The sequence below is a fragment of the Eupeodes corollae genome, chromosome 1 (genome assembly GCF_945859685.1).
Source record: "Eupeodes corollae chromosome 1, idEupCoro1.1, whole genome shotgun sequence".
NCBI lineage: Eukaryota > Metazoa > Arthropoda > Insecta > Diptera > Syrphidae > Eupeodes > Eupeodes corollae.
In genome coordinates, this window is record NC_079147.1 from 293,640,803 (window position 1) to 293,666,843 (window position 26,041).

Genomic DNA, 26,041 nt, shown 5'->3' on the forward strand with positions numbered 1-26,041 from the left:
ATGGATTGCATAATGTAGGTGTTGAGTTATCCTGTTTAAAGATGCGCTTGAAAAATAAGCGTGGAATTACTTCAAACTCTTCTTAGTTTTGAAAGCCAAACACTTGATTTGCATAGCACAGGCATATTTTAATTGTTGCATCAAACATTCTACTTGTTGCAGAAGAAATTACTCCACATAAGATTTATTGCCGTTTTGGCTGCAGTGCATTTTTCTTTTACATGTGTACGAAAATCAAGGTTACGACTTATCAAGAAATCTAAATATTTGAACTGACTTACTATTTCTATTGGTTAACGTTCCAAAAACCATTTCTCTTGGGAAGTTGTTCTTCGATGAAAAATAGGGATTCTTTATCTTCTTCAAGAAAAGTTTCAATTAAAATAATAATCAGCCTTATTTTGACATTCTAATAAATAGCCAATTCGTTAGAATAGATCTATTCATTAGAATGAAATTTCTGTATTTTGACATTCTAACGAATAATGTTCATCATTGAATTAATACATTAAATGAACCGGAATGAACTCGAATTCGAAGTCAGCTGTTTGAAGTTTCGATCTTATTTAGTGTGACCAAAGTAACAAAATTTAAAATTGTTCCACAAACTTCCAATTTCATTGAAACAATTAGATGGAAAACAAAAAAATAAACTTAAGAAAAATTAAATTAATACAGTTCTAAGTGTAAGTGATGTTAATTATTTAAAAAAACCATAAATTAAACTTTGAATATGGGAAAATAAATTTAAGTTTATTGATATGAAAAGTAAAAAAAATACATTACAACATTTTGTACACCTAACTCAGCACCTTTAAATCTAATAAAATAATGAATGTACTTATAATTCGATTTGCTTTTGTCCCACATGAATTACCAAAAAAAATGTATCTTTGAAGTCTCTTTATTTGAATCACACCTGGTCACACTTCACGATTGTCAACAAGAACCAAAAAGTTACACAGTCGTTAAAATCGTTTAATCAAAGCCTTCTACTACAATGTGGAGACAAATCTTCACTCCCATTTTCGGCCTCATGGCAAGATGTCATCGACACGTCATTTGATTTTGGCAAAGTTTCAGACTCTTCTGTCGGAGGCTGAGCTATGCCAAATACATTCCCACGTATTCCTTTCACTGATTCACCAAGTGCAGTTAGCCTGGCGATTGCTTCTTCAAATTCAGTGAGGATTATTAGATTATTGTCGTTGAAGCCCGACTGCTTCCTCTTGACTTCATTGCCCACCAATTTTTTAACACATACATAAACATACATACAAACAATTCACCTTTTTCTCCAAAACCGATCAACGTCATTTCTATTTGTTAAAAAACCCCTCGCGACTTCTGGGTTTTCTTCCATCAGCTTTATGAGAACTTTCTTCCGTTCCCTCGTTGTCCAATTTGAGTGTGACTGTGACCTTTAATTAAAACATCAACAGATTTTCATTAAAATATATTACATTTACTTTATTTTTCGGAAAAAAAAACAGAACTTACATGTTTTTCTTTTAATTTCTTTCTTCAAAATGTGAACGCTTAATAAATGACGTTTGTTTCGAATGATTAGATTGTCAAAGTTTGCTTAAGTTTCGAATCAAAATGAACTTTCGAATCGTTAGAAAGTGAAAATACGTATCGTACGAATTCGAATAACTTTCGAACGAAAGAGAATGTCAAAATAAGGCTGAATATCAAAGTTTGAACAAATCTGGAGATAAAATCTTATTTTTTAGACCAGACAAGTAAATGACAGACGGCAACTCTACCGTAACTTTTATATTGATGTTACTGTCGATTCTGCTGAAAACCGCGATCTCCTTGAGGAACAACTGGCGCTGACATCGTATAGTTCTGACAGCTATTGGTGCTGTTTGTGTCAAAGAATTGCAATGCGTCTTCTCCAAAAGCGTTCTTAATAAAGCCTAGTACATAAGCCTAGTACATACTTCCTCGTGAAGTGAACGTTCGCCAGTGGAGAAAGTGAACTTTTGACATTGCTCACTGGTACACACTTGTGAGTACACGTTGTGAACATTTGACTTCAGCTTCACCAACAGTTCCCGTACATTTTGCACGTGAATTGCCCGTGAACGAAAACTCTCCACTTTGTTCTCCACTCAGCTTCACGAGCAAGTTCACGGGTGAACCAAAAACTGAAATTTGTATGGGTTCACGAGATGGTTCACAAGTATGTACTAGGCTATACTTGTGAACCATCTCGTGAACCCATACAAATTTCAGTTTTTGGTTCACCCGTGAACTTGCTCGTGAAGCTGAGTGGAGAACAAAGTGGAGAGTTTTCGTTCACGGGCAATTCACGTGCAAAATGTACGGGAACTGTTGGTGAAGCTTTGACATTTGGTTTCCGCGTTCACAACGTGTACTCACAAGTGTGTACCAGTGAGCAATGTCAAAAGTTCACTTTCTCCACTGGCGAACGTTCACTTCACGAGGAAGTATGTACTAGGCTTAAATGTCAATTCATCAGTATTGTTTACAACCAACCCTTGACTGGACTATTGTCAAAGAAATTCTTATTATTTTTTTTTTTTGTATGTAAATTCAAAATTGTAAATCTCTACAAACCAAGTGAAATATTTGGCACATATCGTTTGGGTACTCGACAAACTCTTTATTGTTATAGTTTGAAAACATATTTTTTGGTAGTGTAGATTTTTCATGACTTGAGCCCTTACCTTAAATGAAAAAAATCTGTTAAACTTAAGGTTAAGAATTGTTTCTATTAATTTGGCCATAGCTGTATAGAAGAAACTGAAATTTGTTTGTATTAGAATAGACAAAGCAGGCACGCTGCAAAGTTACATAACTATTCACTTCATATCCGGTTCCGCTGAAGCCAATATGAATACCAGCTAATCTTGGTATGAATAAGCAATTTCTAGAAACCTTTTTTTTTGAGTCTTGGCTTAGGTTTTAGTCTGGGAAAGTCGACAAAATTTACTTAAAAACACATATTTAAACATCAAACCAACAGCATCTAGTAACTTTTTTGTAAATAAAACCCTAAGCTTATACAAAATATATATTAACTATTTTAAATTTTAAAAATATATAAACTTTTGGTATATAGTTATTATTATAATTATTATTACTTTGCAATTTTACTTAACAAAACAAAAAAAAAACTTTATCATAATGTTATATTATTTATTTTATTTTTTTACTTTTTTTTCTTCCTTATTTTGTAACCCTTACTGTACTATCTTCAAATACACAATCAAACTATAGGCCTTCAAGATCTCCCTATCGACGGGGAGAGTTCTGACCTGAGGGGCTTCTTGTCACTGACTTGTAAATAGCCCAAATTAAAATATCGAAAATAATGCAAAAATTAAAAAAAAAACAAAAAAAGTGATATTAAAATTAATGGAACACAAAATTACAGTCTATTCGACAAGAAAATTAACAGATTTTCAATGAAAACAAAACAAACAAAAAAGTAATACATTAAATTTATTCGAGAAACGAATTTGTAAATATGTTAACTGATAAGCAACGACAACGAATCTACAATAAATCGATATCGAAACGATTAGTCCAAAGAAAGTAATACATTATATCAATTCTTCTTCATAATATTATTAATTCTTATATAATTTTTGTTTAGTGTTTTGTAACGTTTGTTTGCTCATCGAAACGTTTTGTTTGTATTCTGTTTTTTTTTTTTCAATCATCATTCGAAAGCATCTTTCCGTTTCCTGTTTGTTGAGTTCTCAATCACTGCTTTATTTTTCTCTTACAATTTTATAAAAAAAAATAATACGAGTAGAAGTTAAAAGGAGTTAAAAATTTCATTGATTTTTAATTTTATTTATGTAATTTCGTTACGTGAACATTTTAAAGCGTTTATTATTGTTACTATAGTGTGTGACAGTTGTTTATTAACGTCGGTTATTTAAAAAAAAACCTTTGCATATAATAACAGTTTTATATATAAAATTTGCATTAAAAGAAGATGTAGATACATAATTCTTTATTTTTTATTATTATTGTTAAAAAGTTGAAAAGTTTGGAATTCAAATTCGACTTGCGATTTTTTTTTCGTTTTATTTTTTATTTTATTTCGATCCATGTCTGTGGGGAAAGCCATAAAATAATAAATGAGTGTGATTCATAGTAAACAAAAAAAAATATATTAACAATTATCATGTGGACAGGTTGTGTAAATTTTATATTGTTATAGGCAAAGCATTTTTATATGACTTCATCATCATCATCACGATCACGATCATCATCATTATCATGCATTGTTTGTGCGGTTTTGAGTTTTGTTTCCTATTATTTTGGCATTCCTTTTATTATATTTTTGCGTTATATTTTTACGAAATTGCAATAAGCGTGACCAATTAAATTTCAAATGTAGGACAAAAGATGTCATTGATCGCGTTTTAAGTTTTTTTTTTATATAAAATATACTTACTTACAGAGTTTACTTTTATTATAAGACTGAATGGAATGAGTAGGTCTTGCGGTTGAATCAAAAAGATTCACAATTAATCATAGAAACAAATAAAGAAACACTTAAATAAGTGATTTTTTAATTTGTTTTTATTCAAAGGTGATCTTAAAACGTTTATAGTTTTACCTTTTTTGAGCTACTTTTAAAGCAAACTAAAACAAGCTCTTTTACTTTTAAAAACAGAAAGCAAATTTATGATCTTTTATTTATTCCCTTCACTGTTTAAACCAGAACATATTTACATACTATATATTTACACATCACAACCTACAGTACTGTGCAAAACATTTACAACCAAAACAATTCTTTCTTTAATTTTCTAAACTCTTTTAATATTGCTTTATAATTGCTGGAAACAAAAGTAAAACTTTTTACTTAAATAAAAAAAAAAATAAATACTTTCATACTTGGTAAAATTGCTGCGCAAAACATTTGCAACTTAGATCTCACAACTAAATTTCAAACTATTTTCTTACGTTAAGGCAAGGAAATGAAAATATTTAATTGCATCGCCTTTATTTTTTATAGCGGCTGTAAATCTTCTGGGTATTGAAGCTATAGGCTTATTATTAAGCGTTTTTGGAATGTCATTCCACTGCCTCTGAATTTCAGCAAAGAGGTGAATTTTGTGCTTCAAATTGTTGTTCAAAATTCTTCTCTTCACAATTTCCCATAGGTTCTCTATTGAGACTTGGTCTGAGGATGGTAAAACCTGAATATTTTTGTCTGCAATCTACTTTGTGGTCAACTTCGACTTGAGTTTGGGATCATTGTTGTGTTGGAACGTCCATTTCGGAATGAACATAAGGCAGCATGGTGTTACAAAGGAATTATGTCCTCCACTTGTCGAATTGGCCAGAGTCCTTGACCAAAGAAGCAACCCAAGACCAAAATTGAACTAACTCTATGTTTGACCGTCCTTTTAGTGTATTTTGGATTTAGCCTCTCATCTCTTGGATTTCTGATATGTTGTTTACCTCCCGATCCGTGCATATTGCACCTTGATTCGTCAGGAAATAAGACCGTTTCCCCTTTTGTGGAAAAGCCAAACGAGCTTTAACATTTTTAAAAAAATATCTGAAAACAACGCAATCCGGCCTGCAGTGTGCGGCGTCTAATAGTTGATGGGTCAATGGGTAACTTAGGTTCAATTTTTGCTTCCCTGGATGATTCCGTGGGTTGTCTTCGGAAGAAGTTTGTTATTTTTCAATCATCTTTTACTGTGTTGCTTCGAGGCATTCCTCCTCTATGATGGCATAACACCTTTCCACTTTTGATGATTCTACAAATAGTTGATTTTTGAGTGGAATATTTCTTTGAAATTTCTTTTTGTGATGCTGCATTTTTGAAAGTACTCAAATGTCTCGATTTTATTTTTATAATAATTCCCGCCATTTTTAAGACAAAATCTTTTTTTTCCATTAAAAAATAATTTATCTTAAAAAACCGTTTTATCGATCAAAGTCCCGGCTAAGGCTAACTAAACAAATCAAGCTACACGTATAAACTTCAAAACAAATCAAATGGGGTGGCGAAACAGTCCGTTTTGAACCAGGGCCTATTGACTTACAACTCTCAACCATTCCTGTGTGCGAGTACTGTTGTCAGGAATGGAAGGGACTTACAATTTAAGGCCGAATCCGAACGGCTAGTTTGAGAAAGCACTTTTTCATGACAAGAATTACTCTTGAAGGATTTGTCAATTACTCGCAAGAGGCAGTACCCGCGAAAATTAATTTTTTAAATTAAGCTGGCACAGGCAGGGATTGAACCCAAGACCCCTTGCATGACAGTCCAACGCACTAACCATCATGTAACGGGTACTACACGTATAAACTTACCAACCTCAGAATAAATCAGATTAACCGTTATCAAAATGAGACGAAAAGAGAATTGGCCACTAGTCGCAAATGTTTTGCACAGCTGAAATCATTATTGTTTAAGATTATGAACAATAAGGTAACACATAAAAAAGTCTAGATCAATAAAAATAATTTGATTGAAACAACTTTAATAAACACGAATGTTCGATTTTTTTACTGGCGGTGACAGTTGCAAAAGTTTTGCACAGTACTGTAAATATTATATATTATGTTACACACAATTTGATTTACAAATATTTTGTGCTTTTGTGAATATACTAGAAATACAATATACAACAACATAATATAAATGAAACATGAGTTCTTATTTAAAAAAAAGAAAACCAACATTTTATGTGGGTCAAACTTGACAAACTTAAGGCTCACAGAATTTAAAATGATGTCATTTTTGTAGAAACCTTGCCATACTCAGAAAAGCAGTACTTACAAATACTTCTGGCTTAGAAAAATACATATAAAAACTTGACCAAATGTCATAGAACTTTCTTTGATTACTGGCCAATCAGAATCTGTAAAACTTCAGATTATGAAATTACAGTGCTTATTGTTCATATGTAGAACATATTACAAAATAATATTCAACTCATGAACTCACAGGTAGGTGTCGAAGATTTTAGAGACTGGTTGACCAGCTGTCATTAAAAGTGACATTTTGTCAAGGATGTCTGTGCATGTCAAAAAAAAAATTCAAGTGTCATTTTAACTTAATGTACGAATTTGTTAGAATCATTAAGAAACGAGAATTGCTAGAAGTTTTTGATCTGTCAATCTTACTTATTTACTTAAGGTGGCGCTACAGTCCGGGGCGGACTTGGGCCTCCACCAACATGCGTCTCCAGCCAGCTCGGTCCTAGCTAGTTGTCTCCAGTTTCACACGCCAAGTGCGCCACATGAGTCGCGGTCTTCCTCTACTGCGCCGTCCCTCGGGATTGGATTCGAAGACCTTCCGGGCTGGAGCGTTGATGTCCATACGCTCTACATGACCTAGCCATCTAAGCCGTTGGACTTTAATTCTGCTAACTACTGTATCGCTGTACAGCCCGTACAGTTCGTCGTTATATCTTCTCCTCCATTCTCCATCTATGCGTACGGGACTAAAAATCACCCGAAGAATTTTTTTTCTCGAAGCATCCTAAGACGCTCTCATCTTATTTTTGACAGGGTCCAGGCCTCAACGCCATAAATGAAAACCGGGAGGATGAGTGTCTTATAGATGGTGATTTTAGATGCTCGAGAGAGGACTTTACTTCTCAATTGCCTTCTAAGTCCAAAGAAGCAGCGATTTGCAAGAGTTATTCTTCGTTTGATTTCAGCACTGGTGTCGTTGTCTGTGTTAATAGCGGTGCCTAGGTACACAGAGTTCCTAACGTTCTTGAAGTTATAGCTATCCATGGTGACGTTTTGTCCAAGACGTCGTTATTAAATGTCCATTTTTGATGACAGCATAAACTTGGTCTTGCCCTCATTGACTATACTAAACCCATCTTCTTCGCTTCCGTCGCAATGCTCAAAAACGCTCCACTGACATCACGCTTTGATCTTCCAATTATGTCAATATCATCTGCGTATCCGAGTAATTGGATGGACCTTTGGAAGATTGTGCCTCTATTGTTGACAGTTGAGTTTTGCACAATTCTTTCCAGAACGATGTTAAAGAAGTCGCATGACAGTGCATCGCATTGTCTAAAACCTTTTTTGACATCAAATGCATCTGTAAGATCTTTTCCGACCTTGATAGAGCAGCGTGCATTTTCCATCGTCATTCTGCACAAACCGATAAGTTTGACAGGGATGCCAAAACTAGACATTGCTCGGTAGAGCTCGTCGCTCGACAAAGAGATGGTGGGTATCGATTTGAAGTTCCTGGTTTTTTTTTTCCAAGACCGTAGTGTGAATATTTGGTCGATAGTGGACTTTCCTGGTCTTCCGCTAATTGTTTGGGTGCTCGTGGTCTGTTAAGGGACCTAACATTCCACGTACATATCCGAAGTTCGTTGCCCTTATTTCGTATGCGTGGGTTGTTAACAGTAAATCCGTCCGTATCCGAGGCTTCTTGGTGCTTCGCAACTAAAGGTAATTCTACGTGGCCAAGAAGTCACCCCGACGGCACAACCCTCAACCTGGAGGTCCAGATCCTAAGTATAACTTCAAGGATGGGGAGCCGGATAAAATCGCTCCTGGGCTCCGAATAAGTCGAAGAAGCCCTTTAAGGTGTTCACTAAGTAGTTCAACCTTACTGGAACTGTAGACGCCACCGTGGATTCCATCTCGAGAATTCGTCTGCTGCCGTCTGGATAAGGAGAGGTGCCTTAGTGGAAACACCTCTCCCCCCTCTCTCGTTTGCTGCACCCAACAACTTTCCACTGGGGTTGGAACATAAACTCCAGTTGAGGTACTAGGCACCCGATGTTCACTGCGAGGAGGTGAGAGTAGGAGTTGTAAGTCAGAGGTGGGTTTTGAGACAAAACCTGTGGACGCTTGTATCCTCTTGAATGCACCATTTGAACATCGATCTGTCAATCTACCAATATTAAAATTGAAAATAAATAGTTTTTACAACTTTTAATCATAAAATTTAAATTCAAAACAATTTGCTGTTTGTCACCAAATTATTCACATTGACAGTTCAACACTTTTAACGCATCTCCAGAGCTGATTGTAAACTGTTACAAATCGTAACTATTTGACACTTCAACATTTAAGTTAGTTTTGGAACAATGTGATGACGTCAAATTGTTAGAAATCGTAACAATCTTAACGTTTAGGAATGACAATAGTTGACGATTGTTAACAATATTTGACAATAGTTAAAAAAGATCAGACCTTTTATGCTAAAATTCCTAAAAAATTGTTTACCCTCGAATATAAATACGTATTCATGAAAAATGACTCAGGATTCAGGATCCGTTTAGAAACGGATTTCCCATTCCGATCCTTGTGTATACCTTAGGGGCCTTAGGTTGTGTTAGCAGGTTATTTATAACAAATTTCAATGCATTCATTTTTACGGATTGATTTCAATGATAGCTACAACTTGCCTCTGATTTGGCGAATGGAATAATAAAATTTAATTCCATTAAAATTTATTTTTTTAATCCAGCGCCACCATTTACCGGGATCGAAATATTGATTCGGATTCGGTTTCTTAATCTGAAAGTTTGATTAAGAACAGCAACTGAACGTTTCCAATCGCAGAGATTCAGAGTAAAGAAACAAACCTTATTAAATGGAAGTATTCAGTTCTTCTGCAAATGTGAAAAAAGTATAATGAACGCATACAACATTTTCAGAATTAAGTATGACTTCTAAGAGCCTTTTCACACCAAACCCAAAACCGATTTTCAACATGTTTTCATTTGACATTTAAATTAGTTTTTTCACCGGCTGTCAAATTTTGATTGACGAACAAATTTAGCTTCTTCTCAAATTATTTGTGAAAATAAAATGAATTCTAACCAATTTAAAGCAGCAGAACTTTCGATATACTCTGCAATGAACTAAAAGACCTGAAAATGCAAGATACAAACTTTAGCCTTATGTAGATACTTATCAAGTTAATTTTCAGAAAGACGGAGATTTATACGAGCTCCAAAAGAACGAATGGGGTCCCGTCATTGAGCGGTTTAACAAACTTTTCGAAATCAGCCTTCAGAATCACCATATATTGTGGCCCTCCGAGCAACTTATAGGCGGGGTTGAGAATATTCTGAACGATTTCGTGTAGGTCCTTATGGCCGGAGCAGAAAAGGTCAATTCCTAGTTCCAGATTCGTACACAAATCTCACTCATCCAAAGTGATCACTGAAGCTTTCTCAATGACTATCTCTTTGGCTTCTTTCTTTGAGGACTCGCCTGGTTTGTCCAATGCACTGAGGATCGTCTTGATGTGTACAGGCTGTTCATCCAGTTGCGATAGCCCACTGCTGTGGTTTATTCACTGAAACAACTATTCCTAGCCCGCTGCGACTAAGCCTCAACAATTTTTTTCTGTTTCCACGCAGCTCCCCAAAAGTTTCCTTTTTTTGTTTTTTTTTCTCTTCCATATTCTGTAAATGAAAAACAAAAAGGAAATTGTATAAATAATATTACTTACCACGACCAAATTAATTTCCAAATGAAGTATTTGTTTTGACAGCAGCCATCAGCTGTTTTGTTTACATTAATTTAAGCGCTGAATGTTTCGAAAGGTTTGTTTGTTTAGTTCAACTTTGAATTGCTACTAGTTTTCGAGAAGTTTTATATAAAACTTGCGGTTTACGAAAACTTGTGGTTTACACAAAAATGTGTGGGAGAACTTGAGTTTTCGAAGAGGGTTTCAGCGAAAACCGATAATTTTGCGAAAACCGGGTTTTGGACTGAGTGTAAAAAGCCTATTAGTATGGCTTCTAAAAGGGGCGTTTACATTATCAAATCTGTAACTCCACATAAAAAATGATATCTGAAATCTATTTTCTGGAAAATGTTCTTGAATACTATTATATTTTGTAGCATAGCTTGGAATTCAATAAAAATAATACTTAAGTTTTCTTGATTATTAAAAAAAAGCTTTAAATCCCGAACTCTCGTATTTTAGCAAAATTTGAATTTTTTTTTTACGAGATTTGTTTATAAAGGCGGACGCAGGACTTAAATTTGAGAATGTGAACGCTTCATCAAATATGCCGAATTTATATCAAAATATTTTGATATGTTGCTGGTTTCAAAAGCATATGTCAGACCTGCTATAAAAGAAATAAAAAATCGGGACTGTTTTTTTTATAGACCAATCGATATTTAGGGGGCATTTTTGGGACTATTTAATATTCGTGCAGACTTGGCAAATACGAATTAACATAATTTCTTCCTCACTTCATTGATTTTCCGAATATATCTTTATCGGGCAAAAATTAAATGGAAATTAGTGTGTGACATCTGTATCATATTCCAACTATTTCCCTTAGCAAATTCATGCAAAATGTTGCCGAAACAGACTTTGCCATCACAGCTGTCAAAGTAACGTTAAAATGAGTATCCGTATGTATACGTTACTTTTGGTATAAATATTTGATACAAATGTATCGTTACTAGTTACTTTCGTTACTTTCATTGAAACTGGTATTTTCGTTAAAAATGTATGAAGGTACATATTTCAGATGCACAAGAGCACAAGCCAAATAATACATTCTTGTTTATCGCTTGTGTGTGGCTCGCTACACTCAAAACAGCCTAACAAGAAATCGTTGTCCGTGAAGTTCATGCATCAGTTGTCAAAGAAATAAAATCGACTTGTACTAAATAATTTTCTAATTTTTCTGTCACAAATAAATATTTAGCATCAAGTAAGATAGTGCTTAAATGACATCTAGATGGCCATTTGAAATTTGGTTCCAAGTAATAAACAAGTTCTTAAATCCAGAGTCTTCGACAATTGAAAAAGGCTGAAAAAAGGCTCTTTTACTACCATGTTCAAAACTAACTTTCACAACTGTCTTAAATTGGACTAAAATAGTTCCAAAGTTTGCTACTTTTTCGCTTCATTTGAATGCACTTACTTATTTAAATTTGAGATTTGCCACTAAAAAAGTAACGACGCCAAAGTACCTTAACTCAGTTTGAGAATTTCCGCTAAATAAAAAAGTAATGACGACGTTCAAAGTAACTTAATTAAAAAAAAATATCAATACTGACACAAAGTAACGGTACCATAAGTTAATGATGCAAAACATACAAATTACCACAGTTCAGAGAAAGGGAGATATAAAAACCAAACTGTCAAAATAAATTTTGCCTACAACGAGAACCTAGTCCTGCGGAATGTTGTTTTTTCACATACTTAACTTATACTACTCATATATAGTATAAAATAAATACCTAAAACAAAGTAACTAGATCATACCAGTAACGACATTTATTTTAAAGTACCGAATCGTTACTCGGTACAAACTAAAATACCCGTTACTAAGTAACGAATATATACCGTTTGGTACAGTTCTAAATGTCATTCCACGCTTCGTTATTTTACAAATGAACCGTTACTCATTTTAAAAAGTGCTGTCAAATTAAGCGGAAATTCAACATTTTAACTTAACGCCAAAATAAATCTCGAAATAAATTAATTTAATCTGATTGTGCCATAAAACAAATCGAACCTTTTTTTTTAAACAACTTCACCAATCTCATATTTATTGCAGGTGAAAAAGTATTATTTTAAACGTCAAATATTAAAATTTCGAAGGTTGTCAAAGTTTAAAGTATCTTTTGACAACACATTTTCAATTACATAATTGATTATGACAGGTACACAGAATTGAACAAAAATGAATACGAAAAACAACTTCACCAAACTCATATTTATGACAGGCGAAAAAGTATTATCAACTTAAGACGATGAAGTAAACGTCAAATATTAAAATTTCGATGTTTGTCAAAATGAAAAGTATCTTTTGACAGCACATTTTCAATTTATTGATTTTGACAGATGGGATGAATATAGTGAATAAAATGAAAAAAAATTAAATGAATATGTTTTAAGAAGGGGAATAGGGAAGATAATAGAAAGGCTTTTTATTCACAATAGGATCCTTGGTAATTATCCGTTTTGGATATGTTTTTTCATATTTTTAATTGAGGATATCTTAAAAAACTGATTTCATGTTTAAGTTCCAATTTCAGATACAAAGTAAGGAAATCTTATTTTTGTTGAATCAGAATGTTCCCATGCATTTTTTAAAGATTTATACTATTTCCTGAGATATTCACAATAGACACACCACCTTAGACTAGTCTTACCATTTTTTTATTAATGACCTCACCTTCTATTTGTTGATGAAATAAATAAATTAACTTTTTCTCATTTTTGAATAAGAATAATCCATAATTCATTATAAAATGAGTCAAGCCGTACATATATCAATAAATATTCATTTTCATGACATCTACAATCTTCTTTCAATAATAAAACTCATAAATTAATATTATGTACACCTTAATTAAACATTCTTTTTTTGTTTGTAGAAAAAAACCTCAACTCATAGTTCGATGGAGTAAAATGAATAGTGTAAAATATTCAAATTCAAAAAGATACAATAACTATAATAATAACTGCATTCGATCTGATGGTGGTAGCATTGTTTATGGTAATTAAATAATAAGAGTATAAACAATAAAAGAAACAAAAAAAATGAATTATTGTATTGCCAAACAGTCAACAAAGAAAAAAAACACACAATTATTTTTATTTTATTTTTCTGTGACAGCGTTTTCAATTTCAGATTCAAATTCAGATTCAGATTTATGTGATGAAGCACTTTATTTTTGCACTCAATGGCAATCACTTTCTTTTTAATTGTTTCGTTATTTTTTTTATATTATTGTATTTATACAATATTCATTTTGATGCAACTTTTTCCATACTTAATTTCTTTAATTAACTCATCACAATTAATTCGACAAAGATTTTAGCAATTAAAAAAAAATACATTTTAATTTGTTAATTGTAAAGATATGCGTTCAATTTATGGGTGGGTTCTACTTGTATCTTAATTATTGAAGAATGTGGCGCCATCTATATGTATTAAAGATATTCTCTGCTCATGAGTTGTGCATGGTATAAGTTCGCAAATAAGTCAAAGACCACAGCAAATATGAAGACTCATTTGATGTTTAGATTTGTGGACTTTGTATAACCATCTCAATTAAAAATCGTTAGAAACTTCTTCCTTGTGAACTTTTTTCTCGAATCTAATTTACATCAGTGAGTATAACTTATAGCTGAATCACAAACACGCTTCATTTTCGGCTTCGTCTATGTTACGGTGGCCTTATTTTGAGTTTGCATTAAATGACATTTCTATTATTTCATCCCTCCAAATAGCAAATATTTTGTTTGTTGATATTTTTTTTACAGCTGTTGAGCTGTCAGACAAAGCAAATGCTCAGATAATTGAACTAGAGCTTCCGTTTGGAGTCACATTACTTTACATTACGTTCTTTTCCTTACGATTGTCAAACGGAACGTGAGGTTGAAGCTCCATTGTGATAGCATGCATTGAATTCCTATGGTTGAACTCGTAAACGTCAGGTGAAGTCGAAGCTGAAGCGTGTTTGTGTTTCAGCCATTAAAGTGCTTGTGGATATTATTTATAAAACGTGATTTACCGGAATATATCATAATGAATTGGAATTTTTGAGCCGGGTAAAACATTCCACATTCACGAAGTATGGCTAAAAAACAATTTCTCTACTCAAGACTACGATTAAAGTTGGCTATAGGATAAACTGATGAGCATTTCCAAAAGTACGGCTATTAAGATAGAATTGCCTATTTTATGGTTGAATTCGTAAACGTCAGGCGGAGCCGAAGCTGAAGCGTGTTTGTGTTTCAGCCATTAAAGTGCTTGTGGATATTATTTAAAAGGTGATATACCGAAATATATCATAATGAACTGAAATTATTGAGCCGGGTAAAACATTCCACATTCACGAAGTACGGCTAAAAAAGAATTTCTCTACTTAAGACTACGATCAAAGTTAGGATCGAGGATAAACTGATGAGCATTTCCAAAAGTACGGATATTAGATAGAACTGCCTATTTTAATAAAACACAAGTTCAGTTTTGTGATGGATTAAGGAAAAAATGATTACTTTTCGTAATTAATGTCAAATTTCATTTCATATAAGATTAAAATGTATTTAAATTTTAATTACTTACAATAATTGTAATTGTAATTTAGAAGTAATTAAAAAGTATGTTTTTTTAAATTCTTCTTCATCTTCGTTTGCGGCTACTATTAGCAGCACTTTAACTCCTCCTGGAGCATAGGACGACAAACAGTTGATTGTGGCCACCGGATGTGGTTTTGCAACCTTCTCGAGATGCCAGCAGAGCACTTCCACGTTTCGCAGGCATATAGTATCACGGATCTTACGTTGGACTCAAACAACTTTAGCTTGGTACGGAGAGCTATTTTCCTGGAGTTTCACACTTTAGAAAGCATTCCGAATTTACTACGGGCTTTATTTATTCTATTGTTGACATCCAGGTCCGTTCCACCATCGAGTGTCAAATAGCTTCCCAGATAGTTGAAATGGGACACCTCTTCTACTGTTACTTGTCTTACAATAACCTGTTGTTATTTGTTTCGGCTGGTGTGCATTAACTAACAGCCTTATTACGGTTGTCAAAGATCAATTAATTGACAATTGAAACATTTTGTCAATTAATTGATAAATTGGTATTATGAACGCGAGTTGATCATTTTTTGATCCATTGTGAACAAAGATCAAAAATCTATCGTGAATAGTGCCTATTTACTTTTGACGTTTCAATTTCATTTACAATTTTTTAACGGACTAGGACTGGCTTTTGTTTCGTGTGACGAATTTTGGTTGATTTGGATTAAAAATGTAAGTAGTTTCCAATAAATTAATGGTGCTATTCACTTTTAAGTGTTTTCTTTACGTAGGAGTAAAATAGGTAGAACGGATGGAAGAGAACCCAGACTTCGCTATGGGTGTTTATTCAAAGCCACTCATGAGTAAGAAGTGGGCAGAGATTGCGGTGGAACTAAACAGCTTAGGCCCACCAGAAAATAGTTCAATAGTAGACATGCTTTTGGCTTTCGCGATCCGTAAAATATTTAATCAACAAGGAATTTGTGATTGACTGAAAATTTGATAATTAACAAGACTGTCAATTTGAATCATTCACAATAGATCTAATTTCTGAAGGGCGTTCACAGTTTATCAAACATTTTGATTGCTGACAACGATAATACCAATTCATCAATTTCATTGAAAAATGTCAACTAGCGTATTGATAATTGACAACCGTAATAGGGCTGTAAGTCTTACTGGCATTAATCATTAAGCCAGCCACCTCCCCATTTTGTTGAAGAGAGTGGGACATTTGGCTGAGGTCTCCATTTCTGTTTGCTATTAAGCATATGTCGTCAGCATAGTCCAAATGGCTTAGCTTTTCCTTCATGCGCAATTGGATACCTAGTCTCTCGTGTTCACCTACCGTAGCAGTCATAACATCATCAATAGCAAGCAAGAACAGAGTCGGTTACAATACATCAACCTGTCGCGCTTCAAATGCATCGGAAAGCTGTCCATTGTGCACAACGAAACACTTTGCATTGTTGTAAGACTCTTTTACTATAGCAACAATCTCCAGATAACATCACAACTGACGCGATCGAAGGCCTTTTCAAAATCGACGAACATGAGGTAAAGCGGCGATTGGTACTCCGACGATTGTTCAAGAATAATTCAAAAGGTGTGCGAAATCCCGCTTGGTGTCTCTTGAGTGTCTCGAGAATGATGGTTGCCATTAACTTTGGAAATACGGACAGAATAATGATTCCACGCCAGTTATTGCAGTTCTTAAGATCAACTTTTTTTGGTAGCTTGACGATTACGCCGCCGTCCTTCCATTCCCCAAGAAAGGTTTCATTTTCCTAAACAGACTTAACAAGTGGCAACAAGATACCGGCAGCCAAGTCGGGGTCCACTTTAAGGAACTCGGCAGGTATGCCATCCAGCCCAGCTGCTTTGCTGTTCTTTAAAAGATGTATCCCGGTTCTTATTTCGGTGCATTTCGGGGGGTCAATATTAATGCCTCTGATAGATCTACGTATGTTCGGCAGTTGATGATTAGCGTTTGCATTTGCAATCTCGTCACAGAAGTGCTCCTTCCATCTCCGCAATTGATCTTCAATTGACACTAAAAGACTACCGTTCGTGTCACGAACAGGATGGTTGACAATATTTTGTTGGTGATTTTGTACAGCATCCTCGCGGTTTCTCTTCTTGCAGCTTCCTCAGCGCTTTCTGCTAATTTGTCTAATCTGGCCCTCCTATCTCGTATCACACACCTCTGCACTACCTTTTGAGCTATGCTCACTTCGCAAAACCGTTTTCCGATAAGCATCAGTTTCATTATTTATATTTATTTTGAGTGCTTTGCGGTGTGTAATTTGGTCCCAGGTGTCTTTGGATATCCACAAATCCTTATCTCTAGATTGCCTCGGTACCGTTTCAGATCCAGCTTCAATAAAAACTCTTTTTACCGCGCCCCACAACGTTTGGGTTTAACCCCTCGCTTGAAGCCTTGTCGTTAAGAGTGCTTGCAATATCACGACAAGTATTCGGGTCACTAAAAGGGATTGTAATGAATTTGTGTCTGGTTGCCGTGTCTGTTCGTCTCGGTATAGCAGCTGTTCGCAGTCGAATTGTCGCTAATAGCAGATGGTGGTCGCTTCTCACATCGCAAAGTGATTTCCTCCATCGTTGTTGTATTATAAAATGGTCGATTTGGTTTTCTGTTCGAACATCAGGGTATACATAGGTAACTTTGTGGCAGGTCTTATGTGGGAAAAGGGTTTCACCTGCCACCATCTGACGGGCATTTCGTTAACCTATGCTAGCCTATGTTAAGCCGCCCTTTAATGCACGGGTGGTTGTGGGCTTGTTGACATAGACTTGTGATTTCAAATAACCCCATAAAAAGAAGTCTAATGGTGTTAAATCACACGATGTAGGAGTCCAATTTTGATCACCGAAACGAGAGAGTACACGACCTGGAAATGTCTCATGCAGTAATTGAATTGTTTCACGGGCTGTATGACATGTGGCACCGTCTTGTTGAAACCACATATTGAACACATCCATATCATCCAATTTTGTCAGAAAGAACTGTGTAATCATGTCGCGATATCGAGCACCAGTAACAGTCACTGATTGACCAGCATCATTTTCAAAAAAATATGGCCCAATTATGCCTCCAGCCCAAAATCCACACCATACAGTCACGCTTTGTGGATGCATTCCCCGAACCCCAAATGCGGCAATTTTGGCGATTGACAAAGCCATCAAGATGAAAATGTGCTTCATCGCTTAGGATGATTTTGCTCGAAAAATCAGGGTCCATTTGTTGATGTTCAATAATCCATTCAACGAACTCTCTTCTCTATCCATGGTCATTAGGCTTCAATTGTTGTGTAAATTGAATTTTGTAAGCATGAAGACACAGATCTTTGGTGAGTATACGCTGTAGAGAGGTTCTTGAAATTTGCAATTCTTGTCCACGACGTCGAATTGAGGTTCCTGGATTGTCAGCAATACTCTCACGCACTGCTTCGACATTCACATTTGAACGGCTTGTTTTTGGACGACCAGTGTGTTTGGCGTCTCCAACAGATCCAGTCTCCATGAATTTTTCAATTAATCTCTTCACAGTTGACGAAGTTAAAACACTATTTCGACCGACAAGCTTTCACTATTTTTGAAATATTCTCTAATAATGAAGACACGTTGTTCTATCGTGTAACGCTCCATTTTTAATAACCCTATACTGTTAGTTGTCAAATTGCTTTTTTTCAGGGTTGCCAACACTTCACTGCACAAATGGCGGCAAATTCAAATCTTGCGTTAATTTTGGGACACCCTTTAGAAATAGGCTCATCCGCCACCAGTCTACCATGCCGTTAACCACTACTTGTAGTTCTTCCGCCTTTGGGGAGGTTTCCTTGAACCCAAGGACATGTCTGTGCCCATGCCAGCAATGCTGGGTTGTTTGCTTATACCAGCAGCCATTCGGTCCCCTTTATGTGCGTTAGCGCGACCCACTCGCTACCACATGGAGGTGTTCATAGAGAGTTTCCCTTCTCTTAGCCAGTACTTTTAGAGAGCAAGTTTTCAATTACAATTAGAATTTCAATTACAATGGCGAATGTAATTGCATTTACAATTACAGTTACAAGTTACAGTTAAAGTTAATTACAAGAATTCAAAATTGTGATGCGTTCTTGAGGGAAAGCACTTTTAAATTACAGTCAAGGTAATGGATTCCCTTCCCTTTGGGGAAGTTCTGTGATCAATGAACGAGGTGAGTCAATTTTTGATTTTATTATTGAAAATAATATGACCATTTGTAACAGAGGCAATACTCCCACTTTCGTCTTTCCGAGCTCGGAAAATTATGATGGATGGGAGGATGTGCTTGATGTTACTTAAGTAAACAACCGTAATTTATTAGTGGAGAATTGGAGAGTAAAGCTTTTAGAGTCTCTTGCCCAGTTAAATATAGCCGTAAAACCCTTCCTTCGTGGTGGAATGAAGAACTGTCGAGTCTAAGGAAAATGACGAAGGCAATTTTCAATATCTGCCACAAACATAAGTTTTACCAACCGTATAAAGACTCTCTTAAAATGTACAAGCAAGCCCTGTCATCAGCCAAAAGACAAGGCTGGAGAGAATACTGTCAATCAATCGAAGACATAAAGGACTCCGCAAGGCTCAGCAAAGTTTTATCGAAGGAACATTGTAATCCTTCATTTCTAAAAAAGCCTGATGGAACCTGGACAACCTCTCCAGCCGAATCTCTTGAGCTACTGATGAAGACGCACTTTCCGGGTTGCGAGAGTGATAACCCCGAATCGCTTGAAACTACTGAGCTAAAAGTAGCTCATGTGGAGCAAGTCAATTCCGTTATAAAACGAGAAAATATTTTGTGGGCCATCAATTCTTTTTCTCCATATAAATCCCCAGGCATGGATGGCATACTGCCAGTTATGCTTTAAAAGTTGCATGATGTGGCAGCTCCAAGGCTGGAACAAATTTTCAAAGGATGTCTCCTTCTCAAACATGTGCCCATGTCGTGGAGACAGGTCAAAGTAGTTTTTATCCCGAAAGTGGGTAGGCGAGGTCACGAATCCGCGAAAGATTTCAGACCAATAAGCTTAACATCTTTTGTGCCTAAAACCTTGGAGCGCATTCTTGATTACCATATTCGAGAAATCCTAATTGGACGACCTCTCGAAAGCTTATCTTAAGGGCAAATCTACGGAGACTGCCCTCCATGAGGAAGTGCGTACTGTAGAACATACAATCCATTATAAAGAATTTACCTTTGCCACCTTCCTAGACATAGAAGGTGCTTTTAACAACGTCCTTACCCAATCCATAGAAGAATCGCTCGTTAAGTTCGGGGTAGAAGACTTTATTAGAGAATGGTTTATTTCCATGCTCAGTGGTAGGAAGATTCGAGCCACTTTAGGCAATACAATCGCAACAAAACACGTGAGTAAGGGAACACCCCAGGGTGGTGTCCTTTCGCCTCTTCTATGGCTTCTGGTGGAGTAAAGGCGGTAGCCTACGCGGATGATTTGGTGCTATTGGTGTCAGGAAAGTACACCTCTGGGATTAGTGAAATTACGGAGTCAGCTTTTGAAGAAAGTTAGCAACTGGGCCACGAGTTGTGGACTAGGAGTTAACCAAAGTAAAACTGAACTGTTGCTCTTTACCACCAAAACTAAAGCACCGCCCTTCACGCTACCTCGACTTAACGGTCAAATCCTACCATTGTCTTCCAGTGCAAAATATTTGGGATTTATACTCGACCCTAAACTAAACTGGAAACTAAAAATTGAAGTACATGTTAAGAAGGCCTGTGTTGCCCTCTACGCCTGCAGCAAAACTTTCGGCAAAAAGTGGGGACTTGAATATTAACCTCGGTGTCACCCTTATCTGGGTTCCGAGCCATAGTGGTATCGTGGGAAATGAACGGGCTGACGAGCTAGCCAGGCAAGGATCGGCCCTTCATAGCTCACTTGCGGAAATGGTTAACATTCCTATTGGTGCTATGAAGGGTTAAATTTTTTGTATCTACCAAACAGAGTCAAACCGAAGGTGGAGCAATTTACCCAACTGCATTATATCTTGAAAGATATGGCCCACCTATAACAAAACCCGTACAAACGATCTTCTATGCAGGCCAAGGCAAGACATAGCCAGGATTGTTGCGGTTTGTAACGGACATTGGCCTATAGGAGTTCATGCAGAGAAGTTGGGTATCTCTTACAACACCTTTTGCCGTAGCTGTAGTGACCAAAGAGAAAATGAAACGATAATCCATTTCCTCTGCAAATGTCCTGCTTTGGCAAACAATAGAATGAAATACTTTGGAAAAGCATTCTTTCACGAACTTGATGAGCTATCTGAGACAAAGATTAGAGACCTAATCTTTTTTCTCAATGCGACAAAATGGCTCTAACATAATCGCTATGAAGCTTCTCTATCAATCTATCCCTTTCAATCAAAGGTCAAACAAGTTTTTGGTATCAAAACGGCGCACTACAGCGCTAATTGTATCTCAGGCTAGGTTGTCTTGAGATCGCCATTTCTACCTACCTACCTAATGGATTCCCTTAGGTTAGGTTAGGTTATAGTGGCTGTCCAAGATGGAAACGGACACACTTAGGCCAGTTTAATGGCCATTGTGATACCACATGAATCTTGAGGCTTATTCCTAGGCTCAATGGAACCAGCTTGAGTCCCTTACGAAACGTGAGATGCTGAATGGATTCCCTTATTTATGTATTAATTCAAAACAACACACATAAAAGTACTTAGCATTTCTTGAAAATATTTTGTATTATTACGTCAAATGTAATTGACGGTAATAGTATTGAACTACATTTCTCCGTAATGAATACTGAAAAATAGTTTTAGCTTTTTTATCACTACCTTTGCTTTCAATATGTAATTAAGGTTTTTCAATTACATTCAATTAGTAATTGAAAAAGTCTGTAGATTTCAATTATAAGTAATTGTAATTGAATCTTTTTGTAATCATTTTTCCCAATTTTCTTTGTTCAGTTGTTAAATGTAAAACTGCGAATTTAAAAACTGCTGTACAAAATAAAATGGTTAGGAAAAGTTTATATTGAATTTCCATCAAGACATTCTTATGGTTTGGTGCAATAAAGAGTATCATTTCACATTTACAAATCGACCGTCACGTTGGCGTTTTTCTGAGAGCACTTTATGTTTATAGCACTCGTACGAGTCTGCTAAGAAAATTTCCTCCAACTAATGCGAAATCAAAAAATTTGATCTACATTCCATTTTATTATGGATTTTCATGTTCTCATGAACCTCTGCCAACCAACAACAACAACATCAACTACTACTGACATTAAACCAAATAATGTAGGAAATTGTTTTCTTCAATAATTTACCTTGTCATTTGATGGCAATCGTAAAAGAGAATCATTCCAACTAACATATAAAATGTACGATACTTGATGTGAATTGTGTTTGACCGCGACAAAGAAAACACATTCGAGTAGTTATTGGGTAAGACAAGTTGGAAAATGCTAAGTAAGAAAAATAAATATATGCAAAACATACAGCAAAACGTACAGTATATTGGGGTTGATTCTGATATGTGAATGATATTTTTGAACTTGAAATAAAACACGTTTCAATCGATACTCTGAGGCCTAGGAAATAGAAATAAGATTCTTTTTCTTGTTATGCAAATAGAAAGATACAAAAAAAGACAGCAAACTAAATTAGTGACCATAACGGTGTTCTTGATGCGTTTGTTAAAGTACATTATGTATTTTATTTTCTTCGAGTGACAATGAAATAACAAGAACACATAAAGTTCCAACAATTGTTATAAGAAATGGCGCCCGGGAAGATAACCTTTTGGTTTTTCTTTAAGTTAACTTATATATAGGAAATGATACAATACTCTTATGGAAGTTTTTTAGTGTCTTAATATTTCATTCCAATTATCAGTTTTTTTCTCCTGGAATGGTAGAAATGATCTAAAATGTTAAGTGATTGTCACAATTTTGATAGTCCACAGATCTTTCCGTCTTTTTAAGATGATTTAACTCGATTCGATTGAACAATTTTCAAACAAAAAATGTCAAAATATTTATTGACATAAAGTTCTTGTTTTTTGAAAGTTGTAATCTTTGTCGGTCACATGAATAAATTAAGAATAAGGAAAAAAGATAACTTAGTAACTAAGTCTTTTTTATTTCCGTAGCCCTATCAATATTACGACAAAAAGATGATATTTTGCAGTTTTGTTTTGATAGCTGATAACTTATAACAGAGTTAGAAAAAAATTGATTGACAAAATTATTCACAATCACTTGTAATTACATTCTTCATACACTTTCCATTTCAATTACTAATAACAAGTGGTCTAGTCAATGCACGAAAAGAATTGCCTTCACATCAAAAAAAAATCCAACAGTTTTGAGACTTGGCACACTTAATAAAGAATGTATGGTTATGACCCAAAAGAAAGTCCCCAAGAATCCGACGTGAGCTCTAGCGGCAGTTAAGAGAAACATGGAGATTGTTTCAGTTTTCACGTTTATCTCGAAGGCTATTAGTGGTTTCAAAAAATGTTGCTCCACAAAATTAAAGCTCATTAAATTGTATAAAAAAAAGCTTTTAATTTTTTTTTACTTTATAAAATAACTCTAGCGGCAGAGACGAGAAACATACGGTTTTTCGGGTTTATCTTAAAAACTATTTGTCGTATCAAAAAGTAATCTTCTACAAAATTAAAGCTTATTAAATTTTCTAAAGAAATATGAAATTAATTTGTTTGTACTTGTTTTAGTTTGTAGAATAACTTTATAGGCATTTAAGAAAAACATGTGATGATTTTTTCAAACACGTTGATGACGATTGTTTACCTAAAACCCTAAAAATGTTTCTGGAAACTTTTATAATAAAGATCACGAACATTTAAAATAGAAAAAGGAAGTGCATCGCAATAGGGCATAGCATTATATCAGTTGTGCGTCCCAGAACATTATGTCTCCAATACTAAGCAGCCTTGCCTTATTTACTCGTATATATACAGACAGCTTGGTTCTAAGAAGTTGGTAAACCTTATATCTAGCTTAGGGTTTTGTTCTTCATACTAAGAAGCTCAGTTGTTGGAGATATCAGCTATTTGCCACACGCGACCAGATTCCAGCGGTTCATTTAACCAATTTGTGTTTGATAATGCGGAATTTAATGTCAGAAAGTTAGATGGACTAAGTACATTATACATTCTTTGCTGCATTTACTTCGATAGGAAAAGAAAAGGACACACGAAGGCAAAAGCTGGAAAAACTACCTTGTGCTAAATTAACTGGATAACTTGGAATACTTCCTTTGGAAACATTTCAGTAAACAGAAAAAATTTAGTCTATGTAAATTTTAATGCGTATTCCCAAGAAATGTTACAGCCAAAACCGTATGACACTCTTTGGTTGGCATCGAAGTTTTTTGGCATTTACGATGTTCCAGAATGGAAAGGGGACATGCACTCAATAACAACAGGCTTGTTTAGTGCAAATACTAAAATCATTCCTCATCCGTTCATAAACTCTCCACCGTCCGAATATAATACACTCTACACTGCATTTCACTATGCTGGCAGTTTGTGTTGCAAAATTTGACCAAAAATTCCTGATGGGAACATTTGACAAGCCTCTTTATATAAAAGTAAAGAAATCATTGCCGCAGCTTCATCTTGTTGTTAATTTTGCAATTTTGTTCAATATTTTGTTGAACCTCCTTTTGCAAAAATTCTGCAGTGCGTCTAATAATATGGCCAGGAACTGGCCCCGGTTTCTGTTGAAAAGATGCTGCAAGGAAAAGCTTTCGCTAAAACAGTTCATGTTTTAATAATAATAATGGAACAAGTCAAAATGAATTAGAAAAAATCCAAAATTTCATAAAAAATTTTCTTGATGAGTCTCCTTCGTTATGTGCACTAAAACAACCCTCATTTGATCCCATAGTGATAAACTATAAACAAATCTTAACAAACTCAAATCTAATGGACCAACAGCAGCCTTATGGATTCAGTTGTTTAATATGATTAGGTAGGTAGGTAGGTAGAAATGGCGATATCAAGGCAACCTAGCCTGAGATCCAATTAGCGCTGTAGTGCGCCGTTTTGATACCAAAAACTCGTTTGACTTTTGATTGAAAGGCATAGATTGATAGAGAAGCTTCATAGCGATTATGTTAGAGCCATTTTGTCGCATTGACAAAAAAGATTAGGTATCTAATCTTTGTTTCAGATAGCTCATCAAGTTCGTGAAAGAATGCTTTTCCAAAGTATTTCATTCTAGTGTTTGCCAAATCAGGACATTTGCAGAGGAAATGGATTATCGTTTCACTTTCTCTTTGGTCACTAGAACTACGGCAAAAGGTGTTGTAAGAGATACCCAACTTCTCTACATGAACTCCTATAGGCCAATGTCCGGTACAAACCGCAACAATCCTGGCTATGTCTTGCCTTGGCCTACATAGAAGATCGTTTGTACGGGTTTTATTATAGGTGGGCCATATCTTCCTTGATATAATGCAGTTGGGTAAATTGCTTCACCTTCGGTTTGACTGTGTTTGGTAGATAGAAAAGATTTTACCCTTCATAGCACCAAGAGGAATGTTAACCATTTCCGCAAGTGAGCTATGAAGAGCCGATCCTTGCCTGGCTAGCTCGTCAGCCCGATCATTTCCCACGATACCACTATGGCCCGGAACCCAGATCAGGGTGACACCGAGGTTAATATTCAGGCTCGCAAGCTCATCGCGACATGGCTGGACCAATTTAGATGAGGATATGGCCGAGTTAATGGCTTTGCCTGACTGTCTTTAAAGATAGCACCATTTCGGTTTTGGTTTGAGTTTTGTTTAAGTATCTTACATGCCTCCCTTATTGCCAGCAGTTCAGCTTGAAAAACGCTAGCAAAGTCAGGAAGCCTAAGAGATTTGGCTACATTTAGGGACTCAGAAAAGATCCCAGAACCAACTCCGCACTCCATCTTTGAGCCGTCAGTAAAGATGGTTGTGTCGAAACCTATCGACACGATGTCA

At 35.4% G+C, this 26,041-nt stretch overlaps 1 protein-coding gene across 3 annotated transcripts in view; it reads left to right on the forward strand.

Annotated features, from left to right (window-relative positions):
* Positions 1–26,041, forward strand: part of LOC129940399 (uncharacterized) — a 66,106-nt gene that overhangs the window by 30,973 nt on the left and 9,092 nt on the right. Inside the window, exon 3 of one of the 3 annotated variants that reach the window (XR_008780677.1) lies at positions 3,253–3,570. The exons of 1 other annotated variant lie outside the window; for it this stretch is intronic. Coding sequence is in view for 1 of the 2 variants with exons in the window: in XM_056048718.1 (XP_055904693.1) it covers positions 13,360–13,481 (122 nt within the window). In the remaining variant the exon portion in view is untranslated. Of the gene's footprint in view, positions 1–3,252; positions 3,571–13,359; positions 13,482–26,041 lie in introns of all 3 variants that reach the window. One more of the 3 variants, XM_056048718.1, reaches the window with a different exon arrangement.